This window comes from Periplaneta americana, chromosome 9 (genome assembly GCF_040183065.1).
Source record: "Periplaneta americana isolate PAMFEO1 chromosome 9, P.americana_PAMFEO1_priV1, whole genome shotgun sequence".
In the NCBI taxonomy this organism is placed as follows: domain Eukaryota; kingdom Metazoa; phylum Arthropoda; class Insecta; order Blattodea; family Blattidae; genus Periplaneta; species Periplaneta americana.
The window spans coordinates 6,115,087-6,132,362 of NC_091125.1; the positions used below are offsets into that span (position 1 = coordinate 6,115,087).

The following is a 17,276-nucleotide window of genomic DNA, read 5'->3' on the forward strand; positions in this document are numbered from 1 at the left end:
ATTTTTTTCTGTCTTACTACTGGGTATACCAATGCACGCTGTTGGGTCCACCATGTTATCTAACATACAAATAGGTGTGAGCAATTTTCCTCAGTCATACCAACATATCTTAGGTAAAATTATGAAAGTTTCATGCTAGTGTACACTCAAATTCTTTGTGTTATTATCAAGAGAAGTGCCTTTTGTATGGCTTGCATTTACGAATCTGTGACAGGTTAGTTTAGTTCAGGTTAGGTTAGTTTAAGCATTTCCTGTGCCTTGGAAATACGGATGTGTGACAAGTAGCCCTACATTAAGTTAGTTTAGACTATTATTATTATGCCTTGCATAGATAGACTGGGTTAGTTTAGTTCAACTTTTGTTAGCCTTACATATACGTTTTCTAGTAGATAGAAAGCGAGTTTCCTAAGGTCGAGGATCAGTGGCATATTAGGTTTGGTCTGTTCAGATTCTTTGTAACCCTTGCATGTACATTTTTGGTAGATAGGTCTGCATAGAAATCGAACTCTATTCGAAACATATGAAAGAAACCGGGCCTTTAAGGTGTAGAAAGCCTAAAATCAACATAACTTTGGTCACATTACGAAAGCTTCATGCTAGTATAGCCTACACTCACAGTATGCCTTGCATATAAGAATATGTGACAGGTTAGGTTAGTTTGGTTTCTTTTATTATGCACTGTATATACGAATCTGTGAGAGGTTAGGCTAGAGTATTTTAGGCTTCTGTTATGCCTTGCATATACGAATCTCTGCAGGATTTTCAAAGCATGGTGGTTTTTGTTTAGTGATGTTGTCAGTACTGGCTAGCGTAATGGACGATGTGGAAACGATATTACAATATAGAAACTTTGTGTCTATTTAATTATTATTTGTTGTGCTTCACTGTATTCCATTGGTTACTGAATTAATACAAGTTTGTGTTCTTCACATTTTATCGTATCATGTGTTTTATGTTTCTATGTTCCTTTCCCTCACTAGAAACTACCATGTTGGACTTCATTACCGAACAATTTTCTTTGCTTGAAATAAAATCTTATAAAATCCTTAACTTTTCAAATCCATCTCCGCAAGAAATCTCTTACAGATTCAACATTTAGTGCCGGAGCTCTTTATGTTTTTTAACCTTTGGGAAAGGGGGAGGTTTGGGTGCAAAAAAATTAAGACAAAGAAAGAAGTGCCATAAAGTAAGACTGTAAGGAGAATGCAAGGCAACACCAATCAATACCTACTCCAGTTAGCTTCTGAAGCTCAAGTAAACCGAAATGGTCACTGTAAGGGTGATTATTCTGCACAATGTAATACGCTGATATAAATTTGGCTTTTGTTGCTTCACGGTGGGCTGTACTCGTTTATTCACCAACATTTTCAGTTGATTGCTTTTCAGACGTATCAATAATTTTTTGTGCTATATTATGAGCAGGGAACGGATTTATATGGACTAAAAATATATGAAATATGTAAATATATATGTAGTTATTTTTACCAAAATATGGAATTAAATATGGATTTTTACCAAAATATGGAATTAAATATGGACTTAAAATTATAAAAAAATGACTATGTACGTTAAATATTGGTACATTTTAATCAAACTAAACAAAAAATATAATGGACGTACCTTATCTTCCAATGTAGTTTCAACAAAACACAATTTTTATTGTCTGTTACCATAACAATAGGTTACAAACATTTCTTTCAAGTGCTGAAAAGTGAATCTTCTTCTATTGTCTCTGAGGATAGATTTATACTGACTAAAAGAGCGTTCGACGTCACAAGAAGTAACTGGTACATAATTCAATTTCACAATGTCTGCTGGGGATAAGTCCAAGTTAATCTTCACTGTTGATTCACCACTCATCACAGCAACAACCTTTTGTAGTTCTTCATATCCAGGGTTTTTTGAAAGTACAGTGTCCACCTTAGCTCTTACTGCATCTGCAACTTTACCTCTACCACGATTCAGTTGTTCCACAGTACTATTTATAATTTCAAAACTTTCAGATAGTGAAAGGTGCCTATTTTGGAGACTTTTGAGCGTTTTTATGATGCATGAAAATGTATGCTGAATGTGAGCTAAGTCATTCTTCACACTTATGTCACAGGTAACTGTTTTCGCAGTATCAATTGAGACTGCATCTTCAGAGTCCAATGCAAGGAGAACATTGTTAATAGAGTCTATATGTTCGGCATAATATTCAACTGCTTCTAGCCATGTACCCCATCTAGTTAAAATTGGCTTTGGCGGCAATGGAATTTCAGGGTACATTTCTTTCAACACGTTAACTCTACTGGGAGCTTTGAGAAATACTTTTTTCACTGATGAAATCAACAAATCTACTTTAGGGAAATTGTCTCTGACCACTTCTGCCACACGATGAAATGCATGCGCCACACAAGTAAAATGAGTCAATTTAGGATATACAACAGATAATGCTTGTCTAGCTTTGACCATATAAGGGGCAGCATCGCTAATAAAGAATAACACATTATCGTACATAATACCCTTTGGCCACAGGATACCCATAGCTTCGTTGAACAGTTTAACTATAGTTTTGTTATTGCACTTTTCTAGAACATCACAATGTAAAAGAATTCGTTCAGAATATTGTTCACTTAACAAACCGATAACTACATTACCAACAAGTCTACCTTCTTTGTCGGGAGTCTCATCAATGGAAACCCAAATTGAACTATCTTTAATTTCATCTCTTATCTTCTGTATTGTCTCATCGTAGATGGATGGAGCATACGTCTTCCTAAGTGTTGACTCATCCGGGATTGTATGTTGAGTATATTTTTCAAGGAATTCCCTGAAGACCTTATTCTTTAGTTTGTAGAGAGGAATATCAGCAGAGATGAGAGAACGGCACAGGTCGATGTTAAACTCAGATCTTACATTCGATGTTGTTGGTTGTGTTAAAAACAATTGTCTCTGCTTGGAATTTAGTTGTTTGTTGGCCTGATGTTTACTAGTTGTAATGTGTTGTTGCACCAGGAACTTTTGTGTAGATGATACTGCACACTGACACAAATTACAAAATAATATTTTATTGTCAGTTGATAAACCATCTTCTTTAAATTCTGAAATGTAACTTGTTAGTTTTGATTTTAAATTGACTGAATGACGTACTTTTGGCATATTTACCGTCTTTATAGTATGATTTACAAAACTGAACCTATGTGTACTCTGACTGGCATTTAACTGTTGAGCTGCACAACTGAAGTCTGTTAAAAATTTTAAATTAAATTAATACAGTTTTGTAACTTACTTTCCCATTGTTGATAGGACTGCTAATTTTCAAATAACTCTGATGTTAAAGGGATTACTGAACATGTGTTTAAATCTCTATTGTTGAAATGTATTTTTAAAAGTTAATGGAATTTTGTTTTGTTTTATTGTTAAACCTAATATAATATGGACTGTTTTATATGAAATATGGAAAATATATGGAAATTAACGAAAATATGTACTAAACTCTAAAATATGGAAAAATATGGAAAATAAAAGTAGGATTTTTCAACCCTACACATTGTGAAACATAAAGATAATGCAAAATATAAATTATATTAGCTTTATAAGTAAATATGTATTTACATATAAATCCTTTCCCTGATTATGAGCATTGGATTTCTTGTGTTCAATTAATATTTTTTTTCGTAATGACTTACGCTGATCTGATCTGATCTGTTCGATCCATAGTAATTTACTGAATATGAGTGCCATTCATTAGATACAGAAATACACTTTTTTTAATACACCTAATGTATTTACTTCATGACACACTTTACAGCCTAGCTTAAATTGCTTACAATCAATCCACGGATAAGCTTCTTTCTTTCTTGACCACATATTTTCTTCATTCTATACATTCGGCCACTCAGTTTGCAGGACGACTTTTTGGCTTTCGCTATTTTGAACATTATGATGTTGAATATTCTTCGCAGTCATACTGGAACTGTATCTTTTATAACAGTAACTCTGGTTGAATTAGTAGGTTCATCAAATAGAAGCGATGGTCTTGAGACATCAACTTTTGTAACTCCACTAGTAACAGCAAGGCACGAGTTTTTGTCTATGTTTATTTTGTTCCATATTTACTGAAGGGCAATAGATAAAAACAAAAGTTCCAAGTAGTCTTTTAGTAACATTATAGGCAGTAAAATAACTGTTTAAAATCCTCTTCGTTAAAATAACTGGGAAACAAATACAACACATTTCGGTAAGTAGCACCATAGACAATCTCCTGTTTCGTACAAAGACACGAAAACTAACGAAATACGATACAAAACGAAAGTTAATTAGGAATGTGATCATTTCGCGCAGGCGCACTAAAGTGTAGTTTGGTGGTTGTCCTGTCACTGATTCTTTCCCCGTTTCTCACCACACACCCCATCTATGTTCCTAGTGGTCTCGCGACCCTCTACTTCCAAACTTGTTCCGATTTTCTAAAGGAAGCACAGAAAATAAACCCACTAAATATTCTAACATTAACTAAGATATCGTTAGCTGGGAAAGTAATGTGATGTCAAAACATATTTTAAAATTCCAAATCAGTGCCAGAGCTCCGCTCCACCTTCGAACACAGTGCTGGAGAGTCATTCCGTTCCGCTCCACCTCCACTACATCCCTGGAACACATTGAACGATTCATTATAGGGTAGAAATTCTCTTTGCGGATTGCACCTATCAATTTCTGGTTAAGGGAATCTTCACTCAGAGGAAACTTGAAGCATGAACAGTCGTAAAAGTAATAGTTTGTCTTCTGTAACATAGTATGGAGCAAAAATCATCATAGAAATTAAAGATTAACTAATCAATGAAATGTAACATTCCTTCCTTCTTTATCTTTACATCCGTGTGCATTGCTGCAATTAAAAACAGCACATGAACGAACCATACTTATTCAGCTCAACCAAACAAATGGCCGCCCGTCGGCTGTTCAATTTGGGAGCATAACACTAGCGCCAGTGAGCAGTCTAGCCGTTATTTAGTAAGTCTATGACTGTAACTGAGATGAGTTGTTTTTACTTTACTGAACTGCATAATATTTGTTGGCACTAAGGCAAAACGAAGGAACCATACACAAACAGTGCAATTACCAACGAGTTAGAAAAATATTATAGAGTGGCCATTGCGCCGCCATGTCTGAAGTAAATTGAAACAGCGTCCCCCATTAGCATAAGCGCCCAAAACAAAGTGGGAGTGGCTATAAATAAAGTTGGAATCGTGAAACTGTCAAAATTTCGTTTGCATAAATTAGTTAAACTGAAGTGAAAAAACATAGTGTTTCGTCAAATACGTGCTAGTAACTTAATCTAAAATAAAGAACTTATGTACGCTAAATTTAAAACACTTGAGCTATTCCTAGAAGGAAAGCTTAAAAAAATAACCTGAGCAAAATTGTCATGCACATATGACAAGAGTTCTAGCAAATGTACTGAAGAAAATGTTAATATTCCTAGGTTTTTTTAAATGCGACCTGCAAGATTGTCTATAAAATAAAGGAGTATGTTTCGGATGATTTTATTAAATTCTTTCTCACTCTCTACACGTTGCAAAACTATTATACCATAAGATATAGAAAGAAAGTAGACCTGTAGTAAACAATAATTACGTCCAAGCTTGTAACTTGAGTAAAACGTGACCAAACACACTTTCAGTTTTTTTTTACAGTAGTATATAATTATCGGAATGCGAACATGGGGCCAACAGCGGGCTGGGCTCTTCAATGGCTGTGGCACCACAGATTATTATTATTAGTATATAACGTTCAATAATGGAGTAAGTAGTTACGAAATACATTCATACTTAGCCCATTATTGCACATGGATGCTCAATTATCTTCTTTCATGTCCTTCCAGTCAAAATACTAACAACAATAAGGCGTACCCGAGAGTTGTGCGCAATTTTGGATGTGAGTGTCGGAATACAATTTTAATATTTTATTGCTCTAAGTTTGAAACGGAATTGTGGTTGTTTTATCCGTATTTAGTTTAAGTCCATTATTATAATGAGCCATTTATTTGGTTTATCGTTTGTCTTCAAAGTAGGCCTACTTTTTATAAGCTACAACTCATTGTCTTCTTCTATAAGCAGGAAGGACACAAGGAGCAGAAATAAAGGATATTACAGAATTTTATTTATTAAGAGAGCACACAAAACATACAAGATTTTTTCTTCAGGAAATATAATTATCAATTACATATTAAATGAAAGGAAAAAAACACTTTTAAATAATTATAAATGTAATAATAATACAAATAATACACTGCAATTATTACTTATGCATTACGTATGTAGGATAGAAAAACCTACACTTTTCCTTTAGAAAATAAAGACTTACTAAATCAGTGGTACAAAACACGAGAAGGATTAAATGGCATCCTACGAAACACAGCTTCCTATACTCTTCACATTCAGAAGACAAATATTATGTACATGACAAACAATAGGAGGCAGTTGTTGACAAGGCACTACAAACAATTGAATGGCTGAGAGCCATAGTGAGCCAAATCCATTTTCGAAGTTATGAAGCTTCATCTTTTGATTGCCTAGTGACTCACATACTCAACAGATAGCGTCTTTTGGTTCAAATCCCTCACGTTATGATATAATTAAAGCAACAAAAATACTCTCTCAAGCAAATGCCTGTTCTTTTGAGAAGAAGAGTGTGTCATATCCAAACTTCCGATGAAAGTTACTGCTTCTTGCCACATGACATCATGTAGAAGATGGCCGATGAAGTGGAAGAAAATAACTCGACTAAGGTGAAATCTAGGAAGCATGTGGAAAACTGTGATGAGTGGGAAAAGAATGTACGAAAAAGGAAAATAAATAGTGGCCAAGAGTGTGGTGTTACGCCGATGTTACGCCAACTTATTCTTACGAAATTCTATCATTCTTCCAGCATATTATCGAACCCTGAACCACAGACAATGATGATACTGAATCGGTATGTTGCATCAGCTATTGATGGAAGCCTCTGGAAAGATCTCCACGAAACTTTTGACACTATTTCATCAGAATTGTACTTTGATCTAATCCTTGAGTGACTTTGAGAGTTAGTCTATAAATATCCGTGTAAAGAGTAAAATAATGTCTTTCTGTATCACTGCTTGTGTGAAGTACGTCTGTGATCCTGTGACAGACGTACCAGGATTATATACCAGAATAAACCATCTTACATTTATTTACTCAACTTAGAAATTCTACTCTACGTTATTTCGTCTCCTTGGGTCCAAGGGCCCGACCCACAATCCCGAAGATAGTAAAAGAATATCCACTACACCACATATACTCTTTTCTGGTGGCAGCGACGTTGGGAAATGAATTAGAAAGGAGACGACGTATTTTCGACACATCTTTACTCTTCAACTATCACCAACGTTGGACCATCGAGGCGATTCAACTTGGCAGTCCAGGTTTGGCGACGCTTGGGTGACTTCTTCCGCTGGCTGGCAGCAGGCAACCATCCTGTGGGATCCGGCATCGTGACTGGCCTAGTGACCCGGAAGGCGAGCAGGCAGAGACCTGATCAACCTCTGCACATCACTCCCGCTTCTCTGGATGGTGGCTCAACTTTCGCGTGGCATCGAGGCACAGACCAGTCCCCTTGATTTTCTTCAATTTATTCTGGTAAGTCCTAACCCAACCTAATCTTCTGGCATTATGGCGGATAGTGATAATGAAAGCGACCATGACAATTATTTATCGATAGGACAAGCAATGAAACTCGTCACCACTAAATTTACAGGAGACCTGGTCGAATTGGCCGAATTTATTGACAATGTAGAAAGTGCTTTCTCAGTTATCCATAGGGACAAACATGAAATATTTTTAAAATTTGTAAAATCTAAAATAGGAGGTGACGCGAAACTCAAAATTTTACATCGAACAATAGTAGAATGGGAAGAGTTAAAACAAATCCTCGAAGATTACTATTTAGTACGACGTACAGTTGATTTTTACACCCATAAATTATTTACAAGCAAACAACATGTCAATGAGGGCGTAAAGCAATGGAGTTCACGCATTGAGAAAATGGGAACTGACTTGCAGAGCAGCTGTAAGAAAAATGGAAGATTGGTCACAAGAAAAACGTAGTGGGGGAGCACAAATTCTAAATGAATTAATTAAGTCTTGCTATGTACAGGGTCTAGCAGACGACAGGGTCAAAATGGTAGTTCGCACTAAAGGTGAGAAGGAACGCCTCACACAGTTAATTGAAACTGCTATAGAAGAAGAGAGTTCAATACAGTCGGGTCAAAAGTCTAAGGATAGAGATACACGATTTAACCAAGAGCATTATCGTCATGCAAGTCGAGGGAGTTACATGAGGTCTGATAAGAGTGTTATAAAGCAAGAGATAAAGCAGGAACCCAGGGTGAATGCAGTAGAAATGATCCAATGCTTTTGATGTCAGCTAAGGGGGCATATCGCGAAGCATTGTAGGAATAAGCCTAAATGTCGATATTGCCTAGGGAGCCATGACTTCCAGTTTTGTAAGGGCGGGCCTGCCTCTCATGGGACTCCTGAAGGGATTGGGAGTAATAGTCTGGGAAACAGACGTTAGATGCGATGAGGCAGTCGTCATCGCATCCATGAGATGATGTAGGAGGCTGCGATAAAGCTAATAAGAATCCTTTTGTCATTTATATTACGAGCCCTCAGTTAAAGGAAGGAATAGGAACGGCCTTATAGATGCAGGTGCCCAAATTTCGCTTGTTAAGGAAAATGTTTTAGCCACTTGGTATGTAAAAGAGAGGAATTCATGTTATACCGTTGACCAACAAATGATGTCGCTACTGGGACATTTAAATATGGATATTAATGATAGGATGTCTAAAGTTCATGTAGTGACCCACTTACCCATGAGTGTAGATGTTTTGTTAGGTCAAGATTGGATTATACAACATAAAGGGGAACTAACGATATCAGGAATGCGTATCCAGTTAGCACCGCGTAGTGAACAAATTATATCAATTCCAACTAAAGAGCAGGGTACAAGGTATCTACCAAAACAAGAGTTAGGTGAAGGTATATATTGTGCTGAAGGGTTAGTTCAATGCACAAATGAAAATTATATTTGCATGATTGTAAACATGAATGAAGAAGAAAGAGAATTAACTGCTTTTCCACAACTAACACTACCCCCAAGTTTGAAAACACAGGAATTGCATTTAACACCTGATAGAAAACAAATCTTGTTATCAAAATTAAGGTTAAGTCACATTCAGGAGGGACGGGAGGAACTTCGTGATTTGTGTTATGAATTTCATGACATTTTTAGATTACCAGGAGACACGTTAAATGAAACAAGAGGCATACAGCATCGTATTCCTACTCCAAGTATACCTCAAGGACGAGCAATCACATTAAAAAATTACAGGATACCAGAACATCGTAAGTCAGAAGTAGACAAGCAAGTAACTCAGATGAAAGAACAAGGGATTATTAAAGATAGTACAAGTCCATGGAATTTTCCAATTTTAGTGATCCCAAAGAAATCAGATGCAGCAGGAGTTAAGAAGTAGAGAATTCGTGTCGACTTTCGTAAATTAAATGAAGCAGCCATTGCCGATAGTTACCCATTGTCGAATAAAGAAGCCGTATTGGATAAGTTAGAGAGGAGTAGATATTTTCAGCCCTAGATTGCAGTAATGGTTATCGGTAAATTCCACTGAGTTCAGAAGATTGAGAAAATATTGAATTTAGTATGAATGTAGTTAATTGTGAATTCACTCGCTTGCAGTAAAGGTAATGTTTCAAATATTGTTTGTTAATGTACTAGCAATCAAATTAGGATTATAGTCATTTGTGTGTTTAGAATTATTGTTTTTGTAGAAGGATGATATTCAAGAGACGAAGAGGTACTTTTAACTATAGGCTAGTATGGGCATACAAACATTTTGGATCTTACTTAGTAGAGAATTTACAGCCATGACTCATCACAAATCACTTTAATGGATATTCTATATAAAGAATCATAGTTCACGTTTATAGAGATGGCATCTACTACTTAAAGAATATATTAATTTAAGATGGAATAGATTTAGAAAAGAAAACTGGAATCCGTAATTGCAATACTGACATATTAAATAGGTACTCAATAATAGCAAGTTATACGGGAAACACAGATGAGGAAAGAAAACTTAATTGCTTAGACAAATGCAAGGAGTTTAAAGAACTTCGGAAGGATTGAAATTAATACACTTATTGGTCAAATATGTACGAGCACGTTAAATAGTATGTATATTACTCAAGACCACAAATGTCTAATATTGAAGGAAAGAGTAAAGTAAAAACAAAAATGATGGTTAGGTTACGCAAAGAGAGTCACAGAAGGAAATTTATTTGGATATAGTAGGAACCTTACCAATTAATTACATGTCAGAAAACTTGAGCAAATGTCTATTATAGTTGCTATTAGAGAGCAGTCTGTGACAACAGTAGCAAAAGCTTTTGTAAATTTGTACTAATATTATTTCGAGCACCTTGATCAAGTCATGAGTAAAGCGTTTTCAAAATTGTTGCAAACTTTTGCAAATTGATAAAGTTAATACAGCAGCTTATCATCCAGACAGTAATGGAGCTCTAGAAAGAATGCACCAAGCAGTTGTGGAATTTGTACGTTATTCTGTAGATCGCACTCGTGAAGAAGGCCTACATGCAGTACGTCATTCTCATAGTTCATATACAATTCACAGCTTATGAATTATTGTTTGGAAGAATATATAATGTTCTCAGCTTATTACAAAGAACCTCAATCATTTTATAATTATAATGATGTCATGAAGGAGATAAGAAAAAATTTTAAAGCTAGTAGGAGGAAGCCAGAAGACATCTACAAGAATCAAAGCAGATAAGAATGGCTAGACATAATCAGAAGTTAAAAGAACAAAAAATATAAAAGGGGAGAAAAGATTCTCATTCACTAAGAAAAAAGGAGTAAGAGAAGCACTATGGGAAGGCCCATATGCGTGTGAGTAGGTCAAGGGCCTATTGTAGTTGAGATAAGGAGGAATGAGGAACTTATGGTTCATAGTAACAGGACTAAACCGTATGTTAATAAGGAGGTCAAGGGACCTTATAAAGGTAAATAAGGGGCTACGGTGCTTAGTAATAGGAGACTAGACCGTATGCTATATGGGGCTGAACAATGAAAATGCACTGGTCGCTGATCGTTTTCTGTGTGGGCATTATAAGTTGAAGAATCACTGATAATTTCAGGATCGCTCATTGTCTTCTATGCAAACACTACAAGTTTAAAGAGCGCATGAGGCATTATAAGTTTAAGCATTGCTAATAATTTTCTATGCGGGCATTATAAGTTTAAGGTTCGGTGATTGTCTTCTATGCGGGCATTAAAAGTTAAAGGATCGCTGATAGTTTCAGGATCGCAGGTCGTTTTTCAGTTGTTTACTATAAGTGTAAGCATCGCTGGTCGTCGATCGTTTTCGCATGTCGTAAGTTTAAGGATCGCTGATTGTATGTTCTTCATCGTACACAATGAACGTCAGGATCGCTGATAGTTTTCTTCTTCATACACTATAAACTTCAGGACCTAGTCATAGGAGAGGATGTGGCCAGGATAGAGGTGATGGATTCACCAACAGGAATATATTTTGACAATATAGGTACTATCCAATTCTACCCAGTGCATTGGAGTTTAATAACGTATGTAGATTTTCAACCTACTAAAGAACTGTAGCAAAATACAAAAGATGTAATGATAAGATTCAGGCAAATTTGTGAGGAAATAAAAACGCAAACATGGTAACTGCGAACGGACTATGAAGCTACTACTAACTATTTTAAGTCTGAAGTTAGAGCAGTAGATAGATTAAAAGGTGTTTTGACAGATTTAATTGGAAAACAGAAGAGTTCACTCATTTTCGAAGAGATGTTTTAAATTTTGTAGGAAGGCCTTTAAAATTCTTATTTTGTACCTTAATACAGAATGATGTTAGGGGATATAACAGCATATCCAAACCTTAGAAAGATAAAATAGAGAGAATTTTTGCATTGGACAAAGCAGCAACTGACTATAACGAAATCTGTATTAGTAGGAATAAATGTTATTTTATGTGGTATTAATCACAGTGAAGCAAATTTAAAGAAAGTATGGTAGCGTTAGGAAAACAGTTAGGAAATATCATCCAAAAGATACAAAAGGAACTAGAATGATAATGATATTAAATATGTACATACTTTCAATTCAGAGAGGTATTGAAGTGTGTCAACAGGTGTTTCATCAATTGATAGATGTCTCCTGCATTCTCAAGATGACAATCTCCAACCCTAAATATTAGTAATAGCTAGAATTACCGAATTATTGCAACAACAGAAAGTGCCAGAAGTTTTGGTTTTTCCCAACCTAAGTACCTTGGAAATTTTGACCCTGATTAAACCTGTAATTGTATACCCAAAATCAAAGTATGTTATAAGAAACTCAAGATCAATATTTAGTGTATGTTATAAGAAACCTTTGTTGCAAGATAATATGTGTGTATTGTATAAAGCTTTATCTTTCCTTCAAAATTGACATGGTAACCAAACAAGTTTCATCATAGTGACGAGAAAAGAATGCATGATTGTGGACGCTTTAAAACAAAAATTTTGAAAAGTTAATCTAGAAGATCTTATGTGTTGTGAACAAGAAAGTTTTTATTTTTATGTGTATGCAGAAATCACATCAATTAACATTTCTGTTGACAATAGTGATTGTAAAGCAACTCTGTTACATCGAAATACAAAGGTTACAACTAACGATTATGTGAACACCGTGTGCTTAAATTTAAGAAGGACGCGACAAACTGAGTCTTGCATTACAATGTAAAAGTTTGACTATACACAGCGTATTATATGGTATATCATATGTACAAGGTAAGAGTACACAACAAGATGTGATTCTAACTGCTAAACAATAATAATAATGGTTATTGGTTATTAGAGGAGATGCTAATATTAATTTTGATTGTTGTTTGTTTTTTTTTTAGTAAATTGGATAATGTTAAGGGAAAATTGCCAGTTATCCAACTTCATAATTTTGTATCTTCCTTTGATCTTTTGGTGATGGCTAGTGTTAAAATGGATGAGGTAGAATACTCATTAATGAACAAGACACAAAATTTAATACTTTTAAATTAGATACTTCGAAATTCACTAGTCTTATTGTTTTCCTTGCTCTGATTATTATAAGGATAATGTGTTTGTTATGAGTGCTGTCGAACAGGAACATAATAGTTAATAAGAAAATGTAAACCTAGAACCTGTTGAGAGCACACAAGAGAAATCTTATGTATCAGAAATTGTCCATAGAGTATCATCACTGTACAAAATGAAGGTGGAAGTATCGAGATGTGAGTAGCATCTCGAGCTTCAGAAATCCACTCTTTACCTTCACTTACCGCGAAAATGGAAAGTGAAGAAACCTCTCTAAAACCTTTAAATTGGAAAAAAAAAAAAAGTTTACAACTATAGCATTAAAGTTTTTAAAATAGGGGGAAGGTGTGATGTTACGCCGATGTTACGCCAACTTATTCCTACGAAATTCAATCATTCTTCCAGCGTATTGTCGAACCCTGAACCACAGACAATGATGATACTGAATCGGTATGTTGCATCAGCTATTGATGGAAGGCTCTGGAAAGATCTCCACGAAACTTTTGACACTATTTCATCAGAATTGTACTTTGATCTAATCCTTGAGTGACTTTGAGAGTTAGTCTATAAATATCCATGGAAAGGGTAAAATAATGTCTTTCTGTATCATTGCTTGTGTGAAGTACGTCTGTGATCCTGTGACAGACGTACCAGGATTATATACCAGAATAAACCATCTTACATTTATTTACTCAACTTAGAAATTCTACTCTACGTTATTTCGTCTCCTTGGGTCCAAGGACCCGACCCACAATCCTGAAGATAGTAAAAGAGTATCCATTACACCACAAGAGTATGTAAATGCAAGTGGAAATCCTATGTCTGCGAATGTGTACACTGAAAAAGACTGTAAATGTGGATTATGTTGTGTCGAACGTTTGGATAATGAAAATGATCGAGTACATGTGCATGATACATTCTCGTCAATAAGTAATTTTGACCAGTAAATGCAGGTCTTGCAGGAATGGTTCATATAATGAATATAAAGAAGCACAGAGAATCTGCTGATTTAGAAAGTAGTCATGAATAGCATTCACGGGTATATTGTATTAAGTTAAAGCTACGTACTATAACTTCAAACACATTATATTTGCAGTATATTCATAAACAAGCTAGGTTTACCTATTTAAACAATTGTCTCTTTTAATATGAAACGCCTATTTCTGAGCTATTAAAATTTCATTAATTTAGAGGTGTACTGTACAATTGTACTTAACTTCGTTAGAGTATGTATTAATTTATAATGAAATGAAAAAAAAAAATAATAAATTAATTTTCATTCAATTTAGAAAGCTATATTTCAAAAGAATCGAATGTTTGGGCCAGGAAACAAGTTTAAATTGATATCTCCATAAAACTAACCTATATGTACCTATGGTAAACATTAATTTTTACTTTTACGATGATACTAATATCTGAGTATGCAAAACGATGTTCTTCAATTTGCATAGTGTATGATTGTGAACATAATGTTAGCCTATTAGTGGAGAAAAAACACTGCTCAGAGAGGGGCATATGAAATGGAATTATATCTATTGTCTTATCTTAAAACTGTAACTACTGGAGCAAACCACTTAATAGTAGGGCCTATACTGAAATGATGCATGGAGAACAAAATAGAACCCAGTACATAGCTTCACTTTGAGCCTCCATTGTCCATCATACAGTTAAAGAAATAAACCATAAATTTCAAGAATTTGGGAATTCTTTCCTCCCTAATGACAGAGACTTCAGCACTATTGAGTCAGCTAAACGCAAAGCCAAAATCTCTTCATTGTAGACGATTATGTGTTTCTTGCAACACTGTAGGAGAAAAAAGGCCTTTGTTGTAAAGAAAATGGAACAGTCAAACTTCCTTAATATCAAAGATAATGCAAAATGCAATGTTTTGGTGTGCAAAGACACTACAGATGGTAACAAAGTCCAATGGATGAAAAATAAATGGCTCCGGTAAGAATCAGTTGAACCAATGAAAATTAAATTTTGTTATTCTCTAAAGGAGCTAGAAGCAGTTCTTCCAAAATTTAGAAACGGAAAAGTAGGCACTGAGATAACTTTTGGAGATAGCCCACTAGCACATTTTTGTTTAGACAAGATAAATGTAGTGCCATAGTGGGCCAACTCCAAGACCTTGAAATAAGTGTAATTTCGTGATGTTAAAATTAGAGCAAAATATGTATGCTTTTCCTTTTTATGTCATATATACAGTGAGGGAAGTCAGACGTTATGCGTCAGTATGGAATACCGCCAATGGTTTCTATGCCTAGAAGACATACTGTCAGTGAAAAATGACATACCGTTATGAAAAAATGTGATCCGTAAAAATTTTTTTATACATTTCTTCACAGCAAACAGTACTATCTGTTCAAACAGTACTATCTGTTTGCTTCGTAAATCTAAACCACAGCCTTCAGGAACTGTATTCAATATGTATTTAGATACATTTATTTGATAAGTCAACCCTACAAGTATAGAAGTCTGTGGTCTGTAGCTTGTGGTGGCCATTGTTGTTGCAATTTGTATTTATAATTAAGTAGGGCATTTTGAAGCTTTAACATTATTTTAAGTGGTAAGTCTCAATGGACATTGTCAAATAATCTAGCAAATAACTGAAGTAACTAGAAATTATTTAATTAAGAAATGTAATGTGTTGCGTAAGCTTCAAAGATTCGCGTTACTGACAGCACGAAACCATTTTGTTGCATACATCAAGCACGAGGAAGGGGATATGCCCTTTTTTAAATCGAAGTATGCCAGGGAAAAATCTTGGGGTAGCATACTGCCTCTGGTTTTTTCCCCACTTCCCTTACTGCACATAAGCCTATATATAATTTCATTGACATCATTTTTATATATCAAATTAATAATTACTTATTAATATGCATTCAATGAATTATTTTATGTATTTAACTTTACCTCAATGTTTCTCAGCTTCATGAAAATGACACTTGGCCCACTATGGCCCTCAGCTCTTCAATTGCTGATTTTCCTGCACATTTACAGAACTTGAACTCCAGATACTCACCTATGGAACGTAAAGCTTATGATATAATAAAGACAGTGTTAATTTCATTTTTCTTTTTCAGAAAATGCAGTTCACCAAAACTACAGTACATAATTTAGGGACTTGAACAATAGATTGTGTGAAATTGCATCATAAATTATAAACAAATGTTTTGGAGTACGCCATTTGTCTCGTTTCACATTTTTATTACCCACTGTTTCGCCAGTTCCTTTTTTTTTTCAAAGGGAATCTGCAAGAAAAGAAAAATACTGTACACACTGTATGGTATGCCGGTCTTTGTTACACATTTATGCATGAAAAAAAAAAAATACTGCTAATTAACAAAACTATGGACTTAACTTCATAAAATTTACCTGAAATATGATATATCAGTTTCTTTTTTCTTTTGGTATTGCAGTTATATGCAGCACACACAAGAGGCATCTTTTATTTTTTTTATTCCTTATACACAACGTTGTAAGCAGACGAATTTTTACAATGGTAAGTGCTTATTTCATATCTGCCATGTTTCGCTGCACCGCAAAGAGCACTGTATAGGACAACGTGGCCACTCTATAAGTAAGAAACAATTCTGCTGCTGCTGCTCGCATCTACATATGCTGAACCTTTTCGTGTCCAACGACACCCAGCTGCAAAAACGCAATGTTGCCATATCTTGATAAAAATGCAATATCGAGTATAAGTTTATAGGAAAAAATGTTTGTTTTGGTGTATAGAATATTGTGCAATACTTATTAGTACATAATTACGACTCATCCTGTACACAATCCGTCGGGCTGCAATGGTATCACAAATTACTTACAAATACAACGATCTTCACTTCCAAATTAATCACAAAGGCTTCTGGGTTACTAATACATACGTAAATATCAGAATCAGGCTTGCCAACAGGAAACAACTGTGAGAATCGCGCTGTAAATTCTCAGTTATCAGGAATGCTGAAATTTGTCCGTTTGTATTGGATTTTCGGTTCCAGGAATACAGTATAATTTCCTTTTGTTTTTTTTTTTTTAAATTCTCACCAATCTAATTTTACCACTGTTTAATTCTCGTATCATCACAGGCGAAATTATGGGAGGGCATGC

General features: G+C 35.0%; 1 protein-coding gene across 10 annotated transcripts in view; it reads right to left on the reverse strand.

Annotated features, from left to right (window-relative positions):
• LOC138705748 (zinc finger protein ZFP2-like) overlaps positions 1 to 17,276 on the reverse strand; it is a 69,876-nt gene that overhangs the window by 48,007 nt on the left and 4,593 nt on the right. For 4 of the 10 annotated variants that reach the window (XR_011333745.1, XM_069834350.1, XM_069834343.1 and 1 more), the window contains exon 2: positions 3,813 to 4,630. The exons of 4 other annotated variants lie outside the window; for them this stretch is intronic. Coding sequence is in view for 3 of the 6 variants with exons in the window: in XM_069834350.1 (XP_069690451.1) it covers positions 3,813 to 3,852 (40 nt within the window). In the remaining 3 variants the exon portion in view is untranslated. Of the gene's footprint in view, positions 1 to 3,812; positions 4,631 to 16,082; positions 16,421 to 16,544; positions 16,821 to 17,276 lie in introns of all 10 variants that reach the window. 2 more of the 10 variants (XM_069834346.1, XM_069834347.1) reach the window with 2 other exon arrangements.